The 22,001-nt window shown below is 37.6% G+C and overlaps 1 protein-coding gene across 1 annotated transcript in view; it reads left to right on the top strand.

Annotated features, from left to right (window-relative positions):
• The first annotated feature begins 2,840 nt into the window (after window positions 1-2,840).
• The window catches only part of LOC149190187 (uncharacterized), a 41,776-nt gene continuing 22,615 nt past the window's right edge, over window positions 2,841-22,001 (top strand). The window contains exons 1-2 of the mRNA XM_089412061.1: window positions 2,841-3,112; window positions 4,308-4,476. Of these exons, the coding sequence (XP_089268187.1) occupies window positions 4,363-4,476 (114 nt within the window). The 5' untranslated portion in view covers window positions 2,841-3,112; window positions 4,308-4,362. The remainder of the gene's footprint in view (window positions 3,113-4,307; window positions 4,477-22,001) is intronic.

Raw genomic sequence — 22,001 nt, 5'->3', positions numbered from 1 at the left:
AATTTTGAACCTATACCAATAATAAAACTACTTTAAAGGATTTCGTTAATTAATTAATAAGTGGGATAATAATATTTCCCTATTAAAATTCGTTTCAATCTCTTAGTTGAGTTTGTAGTATGTTAAGCTCTTCAAAGTGGTGGGTTAGCTTGGTCACCTTAAACAAACCAAACACAACAATGAGAAAAAGCCAAATGCAATGATAAACAAATTCCTGGCCACATTCGCATTCCCCCACCAGTGAGGTTGATTGCGACACTTTCCAAAAAATTGTAATGAATGATATTTTAATGTCCACGAGACTAAAAATAGTCTATGGGACTACCAACCTCCCTAATTTTTGCATTTTGCAATTCAATTATTTTCTTACTCAAATTGATAATGAGTTGACCCAACCTTCTAACAGTCCCCTCACTGAAAAGACAATGCCAAGGGATCGATGCTAACACACTGCCATAATTGTCCCTGATGTCTCTAAAAGCATCACATTCCAAAATGAAATGCTTTTCCGATTCCATTGCCCCAGAAGTGCAAAAAGTACACACTCATTCTTCCCAAGCTTCTTTAGGTCTCTTCCACCGTCTCGTTTCACACCGAAGTTGATGTGAGTTAGTTCTTAATTGAGAAATAAGAATCTTTTCTCTCCACAGAATGCTAGCTCCAATGTACTCTTTTTGTTGGAGATCACAAGTCGGGTTGAATTCCTGAACATAGTACTTCTTCTTTCTACCCAACTCTTTCCCCCATATACGCTTACAAAACTTCTCCATAACAAAATTCTTTAACTCCTTGCTATTTGTGGGACATGCATTGAGGTAAATATTCCATTTTTGCATCCATTTGTTGTTTTGTCTCATCCATGATTTCTTTCTTTCACTCATGCCTTCATTGAAGATAACTTTCAACCATCTACCTACTCCCATTTGTTCAATTCTTTTTAGATACCATATAAAACGCATTATGGAAATTGCTTCGATGGGAGTTGCTTTAGTTTCACTCAACATTATCTCATAAGGAACTGAACTTTTTATTTTGAACTTGCTCATGATCAAATGTCTTTGGATTTTCTCAGTTTCTTTCCATTTTGAAATAGTGATGTTGCTAGCCCATAGTTCACACCCATATAATATCACTGGACAAACTAGGAGTCCAAAAAGCACTTTAATCATTTTCTAATCCCATAATTATGCTTCTCTACATCTGTTTTGAAGTGCATATAATCCTTTCCACCCTCCTAAATTTCTCTTATTTCTGTAGTCCTCCCAATTAATCTTGTTATTGAAATCGATCCCGTGGTACTTGTATTCATTTACTTTTTCAAGAATGATGCCTTCGAAGAAGAACGTATGCTGGCTTTGCTTCCTTTTATTAGAGAAAACCATTATTTTGGTCTTACTGGTATTGACTTGCATCCCCATTGCTTTACAAAAATTCTCAAGGGCATATAGGTGCATCTGCAATCTATGGGCCGATTTAGTAATCAATACAAGATCATCAACATATAAAAGAATCTTTATCACAAACTCCCCCAACCGAACACCATCCCCACCTTGCAAATTCAGCCACTCTTCAAATTTGTCAATATATAAACCAAAAAGGGCAGGGGATAATGGGCAGCCTTGCTTGACTCCGATGTCACTTCTAAAACTTTTTGAAATGTTTGTTGAAGTTCTAATTTTGACTTTCACCTCTTCATAAAACCTATGGACAACAATTAATGTCTCCACTTTTAAAAAGGGGTATTGCTAGACTAGTTGTCCAATCTCTTGGGAATCCTTGATGAATGACGTTGTTGAAAATTTCCATGATATGTGGTGCCAAAATGTTCATTCCCCACTTTAGATATTTTGCTTGAAATTCAACCAAGTCTTTTGCCTTCCATATTTTCAACTTTTTAATACTTGCCTCCACCTCCTGTAATGTGAAAAACTTTGTAGTTGTGTTGATCCTGCGAGGAGGCTCAACCTCTAATTCTTTTTCATAGAGTTGTCTTGCATAGTCAAACCACTGATTGGCTATAATATTATTTTTAATTTGCTTCTTCCTTGGTTGAAGTTCCTGCAAAAAAAAGCTTTGGGTTATTTCTGCCTAGTTATGTTAACTCTTCTCACCTTGTTTGCATGAACTCGTCTTTTTTCCTTTTTAAAATATGCTTATATAACTTTACATTCATCTTTTCCTTACTTGCCTTTTTCAAGGTTCTCCTTGCCATTTTACATTCATCGTCGAACCAAGCATTCATAGGCAAACAATTTGATTTTGATTTGCTATTTTTTGCTCTTTTGCACTTCTCAAGTGCACCCTGAATTATATTTGTTAACTCATCACTGTTGAGGCTTTGGGGACCAGTTTTCTCCTTCTGAATTGATCTCTCCAACATTGTTTTGAAGATAGTGCAATTTTCTTGTGTTAGAAGAATTTTGCCCCTTGATACTGATTGTCGAGAACATTGGATTTTCCTCCTATGCTTTCTTTCTTCTAACCAAGATAGTTTTATATGAAATGGGATATGATCTGATTTTAAGTCCCAAATATGCTCTTCAATATTAACTTCGTTTATCCTTTCTATTAAGCTTTGTGAACAAATAACATAGTCAGCGACATTTGTCCCATTATATGCGTCGCAAATGAAATTCCCAAATTTTTTCCGATCTATCTATACCATTACACATAATTAAGTTGAAACCACCCCCACATATCTATACCATTACATATAATTAAGTTGAAACCACCCCACAAGGTAAGCAACTCTTCTCCAAAATAATTACTAACTTTATATAGTAATGAAAGGTTTAATGGACAGGCTGCCTATTAGTGAAACTTGAGGCGCAAGGCACCGACAGTCTTGATTATAAGAATTTTTTATCATCACATATATGATGTTTTTCTCATCAAGGCGTCTTCAATTTCCAAACCTGGAGATGCATTTTTAATCAGTGCTCTCTTTTTCTGATATAAGTCTCACTTATCTTTTAGATTCGCTCATTGTTAGTGTATTCTTGAGTTATCGCGTGATCATCGATTTCCCGCAGTTTCAGGATTTCCGCTGATTTGGAGCCACAAGACAAGTCATCAGTGTCCATCTCTGTAAATTTCAGCTATTAAAAGCAAGGTATGCCATCCAGGCAATGAAATAGTAATACTAAATGGTTTGAATCAATTACATCAAGAATTTATGGAGTTTAGCATCCGAATTTAGTGATTCTGCTCAGGGTTTTTATTCCTTTGATATCGGCTGATCTCTATGACTTTCTTTCATGACATTTACTGTGAATTCGGTCAAACTGTAATTGGCTGTCCATGGTCCGAATCTCTTTATAGCTGCTGTTCCTTTTTGTTGGTTTTTTCAGTTACCAGTTCCGTGGTTTTGATGTGTTATATTTACCCTAAGTTTTCGATCGACGTGTTTGACAAAATGATGAAGCATCTCCTCCCTTCATTACCTTTTCTTTTGGTAACAGTAGTGAGAAAAATGACCTGTCACAATTGTTTGAACCAAGTTCTATGGACTAGCGGTAAAATCACTGTTCTGCTCAGAACGAACATCGCTTGCTATTGCTGCGTTATGCTTTGTGGTCCATCTTTGGCTTCTTGTTGTTATCTATATGATGTTGCAAGCTATATTATTAGTGTCATATTCCTATCTTGGGCCTTTTTCTATATTAATACACCCCCTTACTGCCCCTTCTCTCTGTTTTTTAATTCCTTTTTATTGGTGGGAAGTGCTTTGAGAATAACTAATTGAATATGCTTGTTGGCAAGTTTTCCTTCGTTTCATAATTCCTTTTTATTGATTGGAATTGCTTTGAGAATAAATAACTGAACATGCTTGTTCGCAAGTTTTTTATTGGTTATGAGGTCATGCAATCCCATTTTATTTTTCAGAATTCCAGCTTTACAGGAAGCAATGCAACCTCTCATTGAAATAGACAGGGAAGCCACACAAACTCCCATTTAAATAAAAATTTTCTACATAATTAACATAAATATTGTTTAAATTAACAATACAGGGTTAAAAATTTGCCTCAAAATTTCATAAAAATAAACAACACCTCTACTTGTTTTCTATTTTTCTTCTACAATAGCACGGAGTTGCTCCTTCAAAGCATCATAATTAAGCTCTAGCTGCTTAGTCTCCCACTTGCTTCAAACCAGTCTGCCACTTGACATATGTACAATTATAGCTTGTGAGCAAGTTACAGTTTCTTCACTTTTTGAAATTTGTTTTTGATTTCAAAGTCGAACCTCATTTTCAAGGACCAAACCTGCTCAGTAGTCGGGTTTATTTTCTTGTCTACATGATGCAGGTTGTCGGAAGAGTTTCCGATGCCATAAATACCATTTCTAAAGTATGTATTGCACATGGTTGGAGTGGAATTGCTGAACTTGGCTGTAAGAGAGAAGCAGCATGGAATTGAGCATGCCCAAGAGCACATTTATTGTAACCGTCATCTCTTGGTTGCATTGTTTGAGGTGGTATGTTCCACACCATAAATAAATCACTCAATTTATCTTAAAACCCTGTCCTAATTTTGTGTGACTGTCAGTGAACAGAATACTTATGGGTGATAAGCTAAGTCACATGGTTTGTGTTGAGTTCGAGTTCGGAAACAATTAAGTTCGAGTTGGGTATGGATTTTCTAAGAAGCTTTGGATGAAGTTTGGCTATATATATATAAAATATCAAAGAATAAAAAATCAACATCAATAAACACGAGTAGGAATCATGATTAATAAATATAAAATATACATGAATAACTTATTTATGATCAAATCCAATCATCAATGTTGTTATTGAAATTTAAACTATAGTCTAAAATAGCAAATTGGAAAAAGACGTCTACAAATTGCAAAATGAAGTAGGACATATTCATCAAAATCTAAAAAGAAGTCTATAACGTCAAATAGTTATAATTCCTGAAATTGTTTCTTAAATTTTAAAAGATGATCTAAATTTCTACTCTTATGGTCTACTTGTAACATCATAAAGCTTTGATTCTTCAAGAGCATATGGGATAGTAAAGTCGCTAGAAGTGTGATCATCAAACTCATCAATAAGTGGAACTCTATCATTGCGATGGTCTATTATCAGAAATTCTAGCAAGCCTAGTGCAAAGCTTCACTAGTCCGATCTAAACCTTCTGGAAACAATCTATCAATCACCATTGCCACCTCAATTGCCTTTTTTCAGCTATTTAGTGGCAAATAAACCACAAGGGAGGCTTCCCTGTGTTGGAAAATCAATAAAGGCAACTTCTTATACTTGTTTTTTTTCCATTACATGACATTTACTTGTGATATTGTTATTCTTCTTCTTGTTAAGATTATGTTCTCATCATCAAATAAATGCCAAAACGTGAAGATCACAACCATAAAGAGAGAGACACCCTATGTATAGATCACCCAAAAAGAAGGTTTTAAGGTGATGAAATGGTCTAATGATTGGGATAGGGTATTCACAGAGCCAGGAGTGCTAGGGTACTATTCATCAAAGTTCAAACACTCTATCCTTAAACCACTTAAGTAAATTAGAGAGCTATTATAAGTTAGGGTTTGATATATTTTCAATGATATGGCATGCAATGTCATATGATAGCTAGAAGAAATAGCCTTACAATAATAGGTCAGTAAATGAGTAAGATTATCGATTAGATATGCAAGGTTTAAGGTTTGTGATTGAGTTTTTATCGTTGAAACATGCATAAACAAACTATATAAATGATAATGTCGACCCTAAAATTAGGGCTTTATAATGCAACTAATGTTGGATTTTTTCATTTTTATTTTTATTTTTTTTATTATTATAATTTACCAATTATTAAATGCAATCCCTACTAACGGACAATGACACATCAAGTAAAATTACTTTTTAGCAATGTTCCGCCAAGACTCTGGGACAAGGGGACGTGGGTGCGGGGAGATGCACAGGGGGGATGAGTAGGAGTAACCTAAAATTTTAGGGAAATTTGGGGGGGGGATAGGGAGATGTCGGGGTATATCATTTTTTTAATATATATATATCTATATCTATATACACACACACACATACACACACATCAAATTTATATTCAATAATGAAAGCATAAATATATTGATCCACACATAATTGAATTAAATAATGAAATGCATTGATCCATATTCATCATTCACATTGATACATACATCATTCATACTCATCATTCATCCATACACCATGAGATTCAATATTCATCATTCATCATCGATCCATTGATCCATATTTTTCATTCATCATTCTAGAATCTACATTGATTTAAAAGTTAAATTTATCATTCATTATTCTAGAATGTAAATTGATTTAAAATTTAAATTCAACATTCATCATTCTAGAATATAATTAGTACTAAGCAAAATAGACTATAGTAGATACCAATTTTATTGGGACCGAGTTGATAATCGAACTGAAAAACCCTCTGAACAGAGAACTGGTAAAAAAAAGCCTGACAAAGAACACCAGTCAACCAAAAACACCCAAAATATTCAAATTTTAAAGAAAAATGTATAAATTCATGTGCATCCATATGAAGCCAAAACATTTATACACAATTAAGCATTTATATAACATGTAAGGGTGCGCATAACCAAAATAACACGAAGTGCCATCCATCTCCGAACCGAAAATACATCAACAAATAGGCTTTAGATGGCCCCTATCATTCGAATAAAATCATGCTACAACAAATACCTACATATCTTCAAAATAATTACCTATATTGGGATCTTCATCATCAATATCACCCTTTAAGCATTAACATGAGATAGAAAAAACGTAGTATGTCAGGTCAAGATTTTGTTTGAGTGATGGATACATTTTTAGTAGGGTCATGATAGAGGAGTTCAACAACCAATACCACCAACGTCAAGGTACATAGAGGGCTTGGTGCTTTTGATTAAATACTAGTTCTATACCCTCGTACATGACATAATCCAATGGAGATGTTGCAATCCTCCCGATCCTGAAATCTTGAAAAATTGTTTAAGTCTGCTGGATTTTGAGTGAGATCTAAAATTCTACTTTCTCCATATGAAATCTAATGAGGTCGAAAGCGCACTCAAACATCCTAAGTCATTTCATGGTAATGTTAAAAATTTAAGTAAAAGGATGAAAATGATAGATAAATGAGAATGTTACTTTTACTTTAAGAATTTAACATTACCATCAAATGCATAGCAATACTAGGGCTATAGTCTTGAATATTAGGCTTCCCCACACAAAAGTTCTTGAAACGCAAAAGGGGTGCTCCTGGGCATCCCCCTTTTGAGGGGGTGCGCCTAGAAGCACCCTTTTTAGGGAGACGCATTCCCACATTAGGGAAACGTTCCCCCTACGTCTCCCCACGTCTCCCAAAAAGGGGGACGTGGGGAAATGTTTCCCCAGGCGTCCCCCCGTCCCAAGTGCGTGGGAAGCATGGGGTGTGTGCACCCCACCCTGGGGGACGCGTGCTCGTGGAACACTAAGTTTTTTAGCGATATTTCAAGGAAAGACTAACCCTAACCCTAAATACCTCGAATTTAGGGAGAAGATATAAAAAATATAAGTAGAGGAGAGATTGATCAACACCTACTAGAGTAGTGCCTTGATCTAAATGGGAAACAATGTCTTTTAGGGAAAGATGAAGAGGGTGAGAGGGTAAGAGACTCTTCTTAAAACCTTAACAACTTCCTTAGATGAGAGATTTTAAATTCAAGAGATGCACACATCAGAGTTCTCTTGAAGAATTCAAAGAAAAAAACTATGCATGGCACAAGTAATCAAGATTTCAAGATACATATTGCAATTTAAACGCGGTACATTTAGAAACCCTAATTCACATAGTATAGCATGCAAAGTTTAAAAGATAAGCAATAGAATTACAAAATTTCCACAAGAATCTGTTCAATCAATCGAAAGAAACCTCCTCATGCAAAAATGCTCAAAGAGAAATTCACACCATGAAACTACATTGCAACCAAGTAGAAGAGAAGACAAAAGCTAATGCACACTTCTAGAAAAGAAGTGTGATGAATGATGATAAAATAAAAAGTGACTCACCTCTGTTTAATAATTTATAGGACGGTAACCAAGTCACTTTTTCATGATTTTACAAGAAAAACCCATAAACAGGTTTACTAATTTATAGGAGGGTAACCTAGTCACTTTTTCATGATTTTACAAGAAAAACCCATAAATAGGTTTACTTAAGTGTTCAACTGGGTTAAAGGTCACAAGGCCACATTGAAATAGCTTTAGAGCATAACAAAATGCCAAAAATAATCCACACATGTGGGAGAAAAATGGTCTCCACTATGACATCGTCCTCCAAAATAGTAAGTAATGCATCAAGGAACTGAGGCAGTGGTCCAAGAGTGCTCCTCACTGTAAAAAAACCTCAAAGTGCATGTGTGTGTACATCTCCAAAAGGTGTCTCCTCCACTATGACATCATCCAAATGAAGGCATATTGCACCCTTCTCATGCATGTGGGAGTGATGTGGCATCTCTTAGGGCAAGCGTTGTCATCAAAGTGGGATGTGCTAACCCTCCCAAGTCATCTCAATGATTACCATCCTCATCTGGGCTTTGTAACAAGGTATCATACATCAAACAGGGTCAAGGCCAACTTGTGGGCATCCGGGTCCATTTGGGCACATCATCAAATAGTCTAATGCACAAGCTTTCAAGCTTAGTGTTTCAACATTAGGAGGCTCATCAAGAGGTGTAGTAGCATGTGGATGTTGCTCAAGGCCTAATGCACATCTCTAGACGGGCGACGTTGGGACAACAAAGTCAGTTCTACTCTCAGAATAGGGCAATGTACCCATTGGAAGGTGTTGACGAAGAGTCAAACTATCACTGAAGGGATTTATGTCGCACATATGATACCACCTGAACAAAACCTCGCAAGATCAAGTGAGATTATCTTCATTAGGGACATGAAACAATTAAAGCATCATAGTGAACCATATCTAATGTTAGGGGCACAAAAATACTTCACACAAAACTGACTTTTAAATGTCTAACTAGATCAAGATTTGCAAACAAGTTACCTCACTTATCTCAAGGATGATTAGGTTAGCAACTCTATTCGACGTTTCTAGTGCCCAAGGGGAGTGACATGTCCTAGGTTGACCCATCAATCATTAGGTTTGTGTGACATGGTGGTCGTAGAGTGGGAGAGACTTCGAGGAAGGTGCCATAGCCATAAGACCAACTAATAGCAGTCCAACATCTTGATCATAATGATGTAAGGAGGGGGCAATTGTAGTGGCATGAGTTACTTCTTTCCTCGACTTGCTTCTTCCACCCTTCTAGTACGCCTTTTACTTTAATAATTTGTCTTTATATGGTGGTGATAGGTGTCTATCAAGTTGCTTCCTTGACCCATACAAGATGATATGGGTGGGGATGTGGTATGGTAAAAGGCTGAAGTGGTAAAACCAGGGTCTTTTGGTTGTCATTGTCGTTGCTTAACTGTACAAATTCTTGCTTGATTTGGTAATTATGAATAAAAAGAGTTTTCTTATTTTAGAAAATGTATATAGACGAACCTAATGGCGAACCTCATTAGAACCCAATGGGAAAATTTGAATTTGAACTGAACCTAATTGTTGTCAAACTCAAACTCGAACTTGAACTGTGTGACTTGGTTGTTCAATGAGAACAACCTTTGCCTTTCTGGCTTGTAAGGCATGCCATTAATCATTGGAAAGAACATATCACTTGTGATAGGAGCATTATTTCTTCTTCTCTTGGCCATTGGAACTTACTTTTTCTTGATTGTAACCAATATACATTGAGAGAGAGAGAGAGAGAGAGAGAGAGAGGAAAAACCCTTTGTTTGAGAGGGTTGTGAGAATGGTTAGCAAATTGAATAGCCTTGAGTAATTGAGATTTGGTCTTGGAAGCTAGTTGGAAGGCATATTCCAATGAAGAACTGGGAAGAATTCTAGGTCTCTTTTCATGTAGGTAAGCAAATCTGAAATAAATTTGATGCAACAAGTGCCCTTACGTCAAGCTTGATAGAGAGTTTGTTGAAAATCTCAATGAATAACCAGATAGTTTGTCCAATAATCTATTTGACTTGCAACCACTGAGCCAACATGGCATCTTTATATCCTAAGAGGTAAAATTATTTCTCAACAGTAGCTTTCAAGTCATTCCAATAGTTGATGGGAGGTTGGTTTGTCATAGCCAAGTTTTGTGTATATATTTGCCACTAGGTGAGGGATAGTTCTTCCATGAGTACCTTAGCTACTAGAATCTTCTGTGCATTGTTCGGAGTAGCTTGATTCTTGAAGCTTGCAAGCTATGAAGTTAAGAATCCTTGTTCCCATTCAAATCTTTTTCAAAATTTGGGACATATATCTTGATGTCCAGTTCAAAGATAAGTTAATTTTATTAATGTCCAACAAGTGGCGAGAAAATAGGTCAATGGGACTAGGAAGTACAATTAATGATGGTAATTTGTGAGTGTAGTATGCTACCTTGAATACACAAGAAATATATAAAAGATAGAATATGAGAAAAAGTCCTATTAAGAAATGGGTATACTCATAGGTATATTGTCTGGTTGAGGTGGAAACTATCTCTACAGGTTTTGTTGTAATGTTTGTTGCTATGTGGTCACTAGCTGCTGGAACATCGTTACTATGTTGTGCTTTTTTTCTTTGGAAATCATTCCATTGATGGCACTAGGTAACAAGTTGCTTCGTCAAGAGTTGGCTCCATTAACATTCCCCGCAACTTTTGCATTTGATTTAGCAAGAGTTGAGCAAGGTTGGACTCATTGTAGTCCTAGAGTCTTTGGAAGAGTTATGAGTCGCCATGAGACAACATCAAAATACAAACTTGAGTATGGTACTACAAATACTATATGGTATGGCCCCCAATTGGAAAAATCTGTCAAACAACATTTAATTCATGGTAACATAGGGTTAATCTGCATTACTACAAGTTTAATTCACAATACTACAAGTTGAATCTATAGTTCCGTAAGTTGTAACAAATCTGTGAAAATTATGAAATTGGTGGAGAGTGATATTTTTTGACAAAGTTTCCAAGTTTTATAATTAAAAGAACATGAAGTGATGTGATTAATCATCTTGGACCAAGTTATCTATTGGATGTTTACAACAAGGTAAGCAAAATATGAAACAGAAAAATACCATATGGTATAAAATATGAATATAATGTATATTTGGATTATCCATTAGGACTAGGGACTAATTCTTATTCCCAACACCTTGTAATACAACTTATCTAGAAGAAAATATGTTACCATGCAATGCAAATGCAAATTTGCCCTACATAGACTATAGGGGTAACATGTGATATGTTTATCATAATGCATATCTTGATAGAAGGGAGGGAGCATATACTGCAACAACTCCCATGTTGTTCAAATTGACATGGTTAAGGCCATGTGGCATTTATTACTATTCCTCATATAATTGAAAGTCACATGGTATTGGCTCACTAAACCATGGCTCACCCAACTTGTTAGTTTCTCTAAGCATAACCAAACCTTTAATGTGCCAGTAAATAATAAATATTTATACCTAGAAATTAATTTTTACGGAAAACCCAAAAAAAGAAATTTAGATTTGAAATCTATGTACAATTAAGACAACTGAGCTTCTAACAAATTATGCACAATATAAACAAAAAAGCCAAGCACATAAACTTTTACACAGCTTTTACCTTCGAAAATCCTAGTGTGGGGAAAAACCAACGAAGTGGATTTTATTGGGCTTTAGAGAAAATACTCGGGAATAATTATGGCAATGGATCCAAAGAATTTATAGCCAAGAATGACGACAGAAATTGGCTCTCTCTCCTCTACAATGGTACAACTTGAAGTATGGCCTCTCTCCAACAAAGTGCAACCCCTTTTCTTCAACAAATCTTGGCGTAGGGTACAACCTCTCGTCAAGCAAGAAACTTGGCCCTAATACTCAACCTCTCTCTCATACAAACACGGCCTAGGGTTCAACCCCTTTGTCATTGCTCAATACAATTAAGCTACGGTCCCTCTTTCTCTGAACAAGATGTTGAAGAATGTAACTAGTTTCTCGGTCTTCATAATTGTCATTTGACTCTTTCCATGATGTAATTCTTATGTATCCATCAAAAGAAGAAAGAAAATGATGTAAAGAACAAAATAAAAATTATTTGTAAAGCATGGGTTTCATGCTCAAGTTATTTGTCACTAGGTCAAATATCCATTGAATGCTCCTAGGGTTTGTCATGAGTCAAGGGTCACTGTCACCTTGTAAAAGACCCTTGCGAGCACTTGTATCAAGAAAAACAAAATTTATATTTGTATTTGGAAGTGTCTAGAGGGCTCCCAAGAACAAGTCGGCCAACCAACTAAAGTCAGCCTAGAGTGGGCTTAAAGAGCCACTTGGAAGGCTATATAAAGGAGGAACTTCGACCTTCTTACAGATACATCAAGTATTCACATCTTGGAATCGATCTGCAATAAGAAAGGAGAGCGAAAGTCTTAGAAGAGCAAGGAAAAGGCTAGTGAAGGAGGGAAGAAGTCTTCAAAAGGTTCAAATATTTAGAAACTGCCTATTTCAACCCACACATGCGAGAAACCTAGGGTTTTTGGGCATATCTCAGGGTCAAGGATTGCAGAAGTAATTGAAAGGCTAGTAGAGCCTTGCTTTGAGGAAGATTTGCTTCATTGCTCTTGGAAGGAGATCTTGTTGGTGGTTGGCTTGGTTCTTGATGGAAGTCTTAGGTCTAGGGTTTGGTCTTGAAAGTCTCCTTTGAAGTTGATTCTATAATAAGAGAAGTTCTTTGTGGGTTTTCCCCTTGGAGGAGTTTTGCCCTAACTTGGAGCCTGTATCTTTTGTTCATGTGATCTTTATTGTTTTGGCATTTATTTGATGAAAATAACATAAGCATAATTAAGAACATGAACACAATGTCACAAATAACTGTCAAGTAAGGAAAAGATGAATGAAAATGTTGCACTAATCAATTCTCCAACACAAGATGGCCCCTTTTCTTGGTTACTCGATCTTCCTTGTTCTCACCCAAATCAACCCTCTTCTCTCACTCGATGCGATCTCTAATGTGTCCTTCACCCACTCATTCCAACAATTTATAATTTCTCTCATAACCCTCTTTCCTCCTTGAGTTCTTCAAAGAAAAGATCAAAGGCCAAAATTAAATCTTATCACTTTCTTTTGATTTGGTTAAAAAAAAAGAAATATTAATTTCCAAAATTATAAACATTAGAATTTGAGGTACAAAGCCTATAATAACTAATTAAATTAATTATCATGCTTTTCCTAAGTTTGGACTTAAGAATTAATTTTTTTTGAAACAAGTAAATTTTGAAGATATCTTTTGCATGCCTAGACATAAGGCCCATGTAGAAACACCTATTCGAGCTACAATTTTAACACTCCCTCTTAGCAAGGAAGGTGTTTTGTACCACCCCTCCAACTTGTCCTTGAAGAAGATGAACTTGCCTTTCACCAAAGGCCTTCGTGAGGATGTCTGCAACCTACTCATCTCTAGGTGCATATTGCAACTTCACCTTGCCTTTCTGGCAAGTTTCTGCACACATTCCCCAATGAAGTGATACTTGATCTCTATATGTTTTGACCTGTCATGAAACACTAGATTTTCTGAGAGCTTGATGCAACGCTAATTGTCAACATGTATCATGGTTGGCTCCAACTCCTAATCAAACAACCCCATGAGTAAATTTTGAAGCCAAATGACCTCACATGATGCCAAACTTGCTGCCATGTACTTAGCCTCAACAAAACTTAATACAACTGATTTTTGTTTCCCTAAGCTGGAACAACAACTGAAGTACTTTTCCTATCAATTGCACTCCTTGCCCAGTCAAGCATTTGAATAACCCACTAGTTTCTCTCCATCTCCTTGGACATAACTCAACCCATACTCCACGTACCACACAAATACCTGAGTATGTGTTTTGTTGCCACTTAGTGTACTCGCTTTGGCTCAACCATAAATTGACTAAGTGTGTTGACAACAAAACATATATCTAGTTCAATGTTTACCAGATCAATAAGAGAGTCGATCGACTGCCTATATAAAGTGGGGTTCATTGCCTTTGACTTGGAAGCATCAATTTTCTTCTAGTTGGTCACCATTGGCATAGCCATAGGCTTGTAGTCCTACATCTCAAATCGCTTCAGATCTCCACAACATACTCTAGCCCCAAAAGTAGTGCATCAACCCCATATCCTTCATCTCAAACTCCAAAGCAAGATCTTGAGCTTTTTTGAACTTGTAAGAAACAAGTCATCTACATATAACACAAGAATGAGTGGCTCTCCCTTGTTTGATATCCAGTATAGGTTTGAGTCAACATCACTCTTGGTGAAGCCCATCCCCAACAGATAGTTGTTTATCTTGGAATACCATACACATGGTGCTTGTTTACTGATATGCAGTATCTGTATAGGTTTTATTTAGCATCACTCTTGGTGAAGCCCATCCCCAATAGATAGTTGTTTATCTTGGAATGCCACACGCGTGGTGCTTGCGTGAGTTTGTGCAATGCCTCCTCAATCTGCATACTTGAGAATCCCTCCCATGCACTTCAAAGCCCTTTGGCTACTCTATGTCGACCTCCTCCTCAATCACACCATTAAGAAATATCATCTTGATTGCATTGGATCGATCTTCCAACCCATCTCTATAACAATGGAAATCATGGCCCTGATGGAGGAATACCTAGCTACAACGGTGAATGTCTCATCATAGTCAACTCCCTCTCTCTGAGAGAACCCCTTAGCCATGAACCAAGCTTTGAACTTCTCAATATTGCTATCAACAACGTGTTTGATCTTATAGATCCACCTAGATCCCACCATTGATTTCCCTTCAGGTTGTGGCACAATCTCCCATACATCATTCTCCATGATGGAAGATTTCTCTTCCACCATGGCATCCCTCCACACCTGCTACTTAGATGCCTCTTGAAAACTTTAAGGCTCAGCCACAATCAACTTGCTTATAAGAGCCATATAACTAGAAAATCTGTAATGTCCCAAATCAATTAATTTTGGAACAGACACTTCATATTAAACTATCATGCATTTTCCAGAAGATTGCCATGTAAAACCAGAACCATAAATCTATAAATTGCACAAAATCTCATTAAAAGATCACAACATGAGAATAATGAGAAATGCAGCAACCAAAATCCAACTTTATTGTATATAGATAGATGTCAATACAATAGTTGGGAATGACCCTCCGGTCTCCAAACTGAAACAGAGAAACAATCTCTACACCTGTGGATTCTGAATGAATCCACCAAGGGGAGATGGGTGCTTGTCCAATCTCTCTAAATCACTCGAGGGTTTTCGTCCAGCACTGGGTTCTCAACCTCTCATACAAGCAACAATATTCAATCCAAGATGTCCTCCAATGGTCTCCTCCTCCTCTTTTATAGATTTGATGGACTCTAGAACCTTCTATTTTATTATTATTTTAATCATGGAGCACTTTTCCCTCTTTTATTTCAATTAAAATATTCTTTTAATGCGGGGAAAAGGGTAAATTGGCCACCATGTCTCCTCAGGCCACTGAAACTCATATCTAACCATCTCATCTTGTAGATCTTCCCATTCCGGTTCCAACGAGCTATTACACTGAGGTGTCCCACCAATCAATCTCCTCGGAAGGCCACCTCGAGCATAATTAATTAAGTTATGTCCAATAATAATGTTGATTTCTGAAAGTTGTCGGAATGCAACGGAACAAAAGGCAAACTGTGCAGATGGTGGAATATGCCAAGCGAATGCCATCAAATCCCATAAGAACTCCACAAAACTCCATCGAAACCACTGATGACATAAACTTGCTCCACTGACCTGGCCACCTCTTGCCCTGGAAATCCACCCTGGATGCACTATGAAAAAGGATAAAAATGGGGACATGACAAAATCTCTGTGGTGGTCTGCTCTCCCTGATTGAAGTCTAGGAGCATCCACCTGCTCCTAAGCTTCCCTTAAGGTACATTTTGCCCATTTTGGCCACTTCTTCCTAGAAGTCTCAATATAGGTAAATGGAGTTTCCTGCTCCTCATGCTTATACTGCTTGAACTGGACACAAGTTTGGGGTTCTATAATGATTGTTTCGCTTCTTTCTTTGGTGTCTCTTCTTCCTGAACCTTTGCTACAGTTGGCACTGAGCAACAAGATTTTATGAAAGCCCTGTCCTCCTCAAATTTCACATCCCTTCGCATCACTGTTTTTTTGAGTGCAAGAATGTAGACTATGTAAGCCTTTGAGGTCTCGTTGTATCCAACGAAGATACCCTTCTCCGTAGTAGGCTCAAGTTTCATTCTCTTCTATGATGGAACATGGCAATAAACCAAACACCCAAAATTGTGAAGATGCCCAACCTATGTTTCTTCCCTGTGAATGCCTCAAGGGGTCATCCTCCCCAACATCTTGCACAAACTCTTGTTTTGCATATAAACTATTGTGTTACACACTTATGCCCATAAGAACATGGATAGATCCGAATCATGCAACATTGCTTTTGCTGCCCCAACAATGGATTTGTTCTTCCTCTCCGATACTCCATTCTGTCGTGGGTTATATGGAACTATCAACTCCCTCTTAATTCTAAAATATGCACAAAACTCCTTGAAGGCATTCAAGTTATACTCACCTCCATTGTCAAATCTATGCACCTAGATATTTCTCCCTTGTTAGTTCTCCACAAGAGCTTTAAACTCTTGGAATTGACTAAAGACCTAGTCCTTGTTCTTCATAAAATAGATCCAGGTTTTCTTGGAATGATCATCTATGAAGGTCATGTAGTAGTTGAACCCTACAGTAGACACAACTAACATGGGTCCACATACATTTGAATGGATTAAGTCCAATATCCCCTTGGACCTATTGTCACCACTGGGAAACACAATCTTGGTGTACCTGCCCATGGCACACACCTTGCACATGTCATGCTGATTTGTAGTGAAATCACGGAGCCCGGTCATGACCTCCCTGAGCACTTTGAGTGCTCCATGGTGCAAGTGTGCCCTGCTCCTATGCCACAGCTCCCTAAGGCACGACTGCTGTTGTTGTTGCTCACCAATGCTTTGGATGGCTTGAATTTAATTATGTACATCTTGTTCCTTCTCACTCCAAGCACTTTGCTGTGTTGACACTGGAACGCTTGTGACAAATAAACACCTTTCCATCTCGGAAAATGACCACATAACCCTTGTTCTCCAAGGCTGAAACAAAAATCAGATTCTTCTTCAAGCCTAGAATGTACTCCACATCCTTTACCAATAGAGGCTTCTGAAACTCTCTTTTAAACTTAAAAATTCCACTGCCCATTGGTCTATACTTGGCATTGTAACCAAGCTCATTGTGGAAGTCCAAATTGTGCTCCTTTAGACTAATAAAATACTCACACTCTAGTCACGTGACATGAAGCACCACTGTCAACATACCACACGTTAGTGGCCATTGAACTAGAGAGACACGTGATGAGTGAGAACTCATCCTCAAATCTCGCTGCAAACTTGTGTGTCTTAGTTGTAGCAACAACCTGCTTCTTTTGTTTGCCCTTTTTTTTGTTTGGGCACTGGATGGAAAAATGCCCTAGTTGGTGGCAAGCAAAACATTTCACTTTGCTAGCATCAAACTTCTTTTTATTGCCCTTCGAGGTAGCTCCTTCAGTGGAGCCTTTCTTGGCCTTTCCCTTGCCCTTAGAGGTTAGGGCTAGGTTCTCTTCCTCCTCACCCTTCTTTTGGTCTCCACGTTGAGACCCTTCTCAAATCTCCTCCTATGTGAAATCATCCCACAACCTTTCCTAGGTGGGAAGATGCTCTCGTCCCACGATGCATTTTACAAATACATCCCACTACTTTGTAAAGCCATTCAAGGCTATATGCACCAGTTCAGAATTAGGGACTATCTCCCCTACAACTGCCATCTCATCTTGCACCTGCGTGAGCCTGGTAAGGTAGGAAGCCACATTCTCTCCCTTGGACATCCTGGTGTCATAGAGCTTGTCCCTTAGCACCATCTTCTGGTTCTGGTTGTCACTCTGGTACAATTTGGTGAGTGCATCCCACATCTCTTTGGCAAAACTTTTTCTCAGACAAATAGGGAATGAGGTGATCTTTCACTGCGTCCAGGATGATCCCCTGTGCCCTTGCTTCTTTCACCTCATCGAAATCTAGGGCAACAAGATCTAACATTGGCACAACCACTGTGGAGTTAGCAAAGCTCCACAACTTGTTCTCCTTGAGAACAACTGTGATCCGGACTTTCCATTGAAGATAGTTTGAGGCTCCTTCTAACTTGTCTTCATACCTAACATTGGTTGCCATGGTAAATCAAACCCTTGAATAACTGTTTATTGAAAATCCTAGAAAGATCACAAACTCCTTTGAGCTTGAACCTAAGTAGTGCTTGAATTTCTTTTAGAGTCCTGGCTCTGATACCATGTTAGTTTTTCTAAGCTTAGCCAAACGTTTAATGTGCTAGTAAACTTTTATACCTAGAATTTTTTTTTACTGAAAACCCAGAAAAAAAAATATTTGGATTTGAAATCAACGCAAAATTATGCACAGTAGAAAGAAGAAATCCAAACACATAAAATTTTACACAGCTTTTACCCTGGAAAAATCTAGTGTGGGGAAAAACCAACAAAGAAGATTTTGTTAGGCTTAAGAGAAAATACTTAGGAAATAATTATAGTAGCAGATGCAAAGAATGTACAACCAAGAACGACCACATAAATCGACCCTCTCTCCTTTGTAAAGATATGGCCTAAAGTACAACCTCTCTCCAGCAGAGTAGAACCCCTTTTTTTAGCAGATCTCAGCCCAAGGTACAACCTTTCCTCCAGTAGGAAACTCAGCCCCAATACTCAGTCTCTCTCTCCTGCAAACATGGCCTAGGGTTCAATTCCTCTCTTATTGCTAAGTACGGCCAGGCTATAGCCCCTCTTTCTCTGGACAAGACGACCCCTTCTCTTAGCTGCTTGACCTTCCTTCTTGTTAATATTTGGGTAGTTGCGAGAGGTATTCCCTAGATACAAGTCGGCGAAATTCAAAGGAGGGAAATTAAATTAAAATTAAAATTAAAATTGATCAAGTCAGCGCCCAAAAATTTAGTCAGCCCAGCAAGGAGACGTGCCCCTTGGGCACCACATGTTAAATTATGCAACTAGGTTCAAATTCCACTTTGGACAACTCATTTGATGGAGTTAATCATTGCATTGGATTCCTCTTTTCGAGAGGACCAAAATTTACCTAAAATTCACTCAAATCGGATAAGGAGAAATGGATTTTTGAGGTCAAGCCCACAATTCAAAATTGTTAAGGTCGGCCTTGGGTCAAATGACACATATCATGGACAAAATGGCACCCCTCAAGTTGCATATAAATATAAGTGCCCTCATGCCTCATTTGGACATCACACAACACACATTCCTCCCTCTCTTCATTTGGTTGGTTTGTATAGATTTGGCGCAGTTTGTTCTTCTTCACATGTGTGAGGGTTTGGAGGCATCTTTGACTTTTGATGATTGGGCATTTGGTTTGGCTTGGTTTTCTTGGGTTTTGGAACTGATTAAGGAGGCCAAATTCAGTAAAGAAGGAAGGACACAATTTTAAGCAACTAGACCACCTTTGACTTGTGTTGACTTTTTTGCAGTTGAAGTTTGACTAGCGTTGACCAAGGGTCAAAAGGAGCCTTTTGACTTTGATTTTCTTGGAGAAGGTCTATCCCATCAGGACACATTTTTGGGCACTAAGACCAAGGAATTTTGAGGAGTTTGACCGCTGTTGACTACAGGTTTGGCCGTAGAACAGATCTGCACATTTTCTCTCTCCTCTGATCAAATTTGACTGAAGTTTTTTGAGCTGGTTTGACTGATCATTGACCAGCAAAAGAGGTCACATTGACTGAATTAAATTGGAGCATATTTGTCCATGATTTCCCTATTGTTGACTTGGACAAAATTATAGTTGACTTTTGTTGGCTCTCCCTCTCTCGTCTCTATTTTGGGTAGATTCTTGGCATATTTGGATATTGGATATTGACATTGGATACTGGCTAGTCAAATTTTGACTTTGACTGTGTGATGATGTATTGTCTCTACTGAACATTTGAAGACAATCTAATAGAAGAAGATTTGCAAGGGTTTTCCCCTTAGTGGGGTTTTTCCCTGGTCATTGACCAAATATTGTGTTTCTTGTCTTTTGGTTGTCTTTCATTATGTATTGGAATAATTGCTCTATCTACTATTGCTCTATTGTCATTGGTTAAATTGAAGAAGTGGAAATTGCTAAATTGGACGCTATTGGATATTATTGAAGTAATAGTTGCAGCGTAGATCAATTGATGAAAAATTAACACCACAAGACCACTATAAATACAAACTCGACCTCCATCACACAATTCAGATCATCACAAAAACATATGATCTTTTGTTCACACGTGCGAGATAAAGAAGTAGTCTTTTGAAGTTTGACCAACATTGACCAAGTCTTTTCTAAGGTCTGTTTGACTTGTGTTGATCGTAATTTTTCTAGTAGAGTTGACCGAGTTTTTGGGCAGTTGCAGGAGGTTGAATTTTGTCCTGTTTGACCAAGTTTGACTTACACTGGATTTTTGGTTTAGGTTGACCAAATTTGACTTAAAATATCATATTGTACTTTCGCTGAATGGAACAATTTCTCCTAAGAAAAGGTTGTTGGTTTTTTCTCAAGTTTGAGTTTTCCTAGGGTAAATTTGTCTCTTTTGTGCTTCGCTGTCTCTTTATGATCCTACTGTCATTATTGCATTATTGTTGGGATTTTCTATGTATAATTGATTAATGATATATGTGACATAAATTAACTTGATTAAGAAATCATTGGAAAGTAATTATCAAATTAGAAGATCAATTTCTCTTAAGAAAATCAACATGGTATCAGAGCAATTGGTGAAAGAGCATCGTTTGAAGTGTTTTTGAAAGTTTAAATCCAACTGTGAGAGAATAAGCGCCAGTGAAATATCTTGTTGTGATAAGATTGAGTGATTGTGAATACAAAAGTACTAGCAACAAGTCTTAAGAATGGAATCTAAATGACAGGTGTTTGAAGTATAATAGTAGCCTAAAGGAATTTGGCCACAAGCAATTTTTTTTTTTTTTAAATCAGAACTCTGTTGAGTGGTTTCTATTCATAAGACATGGATAAAATTGATGGAATGGCCTCCTTACTTACCATGATGTAAAAGTTTTTTTTAAGTGACATCATAAATTGCATGAAAGCTTATAATCCTTGAACCCCAAGTACTTTAACGAAGTGTCAACCAATGTTGCACGACTCGTACTTGTGTAAGACTCATTTTGCTATTGACTTGATGACTCGTATAAGAATTGGGAACGACATGTATAAGAATCGTATAAGACTGAAAAAATAAAACTCAAAATAAGACTCCCTTTCCCTCCACCTGATCTAAGAAAAAAGAAAAAAAAATCGAAATTTGCTGCCAGCGACGGGTCTTATACGGCTCCGTACGAGTTTGATATGAGTTGTATGTGAGTCAATGGTCAAAACAAGTCTTATGCGGGTAAGCGTCTTATGTGTGAGTTCTATGCTAGTGACCTGTTTCGGCATATGACTCGTCAAGACCTGCGAGTTCTATGCTAGTGACCCGTTTCGACATATGACTCATCAAGCCAAGACCCGCGAGTCTTGAAGGGTCTTATAAGGGTCATGCTTCATTGGTGTCAACAAAGAGGGCCGAGACTAATTATAGGCTGGATTGTGAAGTAAAAGGGATGAAAAAAACTCTAGAAAGTTGAGTTGCAGGATCGAGTTTAGGCCTGGTTGAAAGGACTATGTTGAGGCATGTCTAGGAAGCTATCTAAAGGCAGAATCAAAAGTGTTGTCATTAATAAGGCCTAGTCCAAGGCAAGATAAGGCCTGGCAAAAGCGGTTGAACTGAGTATGATCCATACACCTGTGCCAAAATCACTTGGCA

Source organism: Pinus tabuliformis, chromosome 3_1 (genome assembly GCF_031772625.1).
Source record: "Pinus tabuliformis cultivar Carrire ecotype Pingquan chromosome 3_1, CPIR1, whole genome shotgun sequence".
Taxonomy (NCBI): Eukaryota; Viridiplantae; Streptophyta; class Pinopsida; order Pinales; family Pinaceae; genus Pinus; species Pinus tabuliformis.
This window is presented reverse-complemented; position numbering and strand designations above follow the sequence as displayed.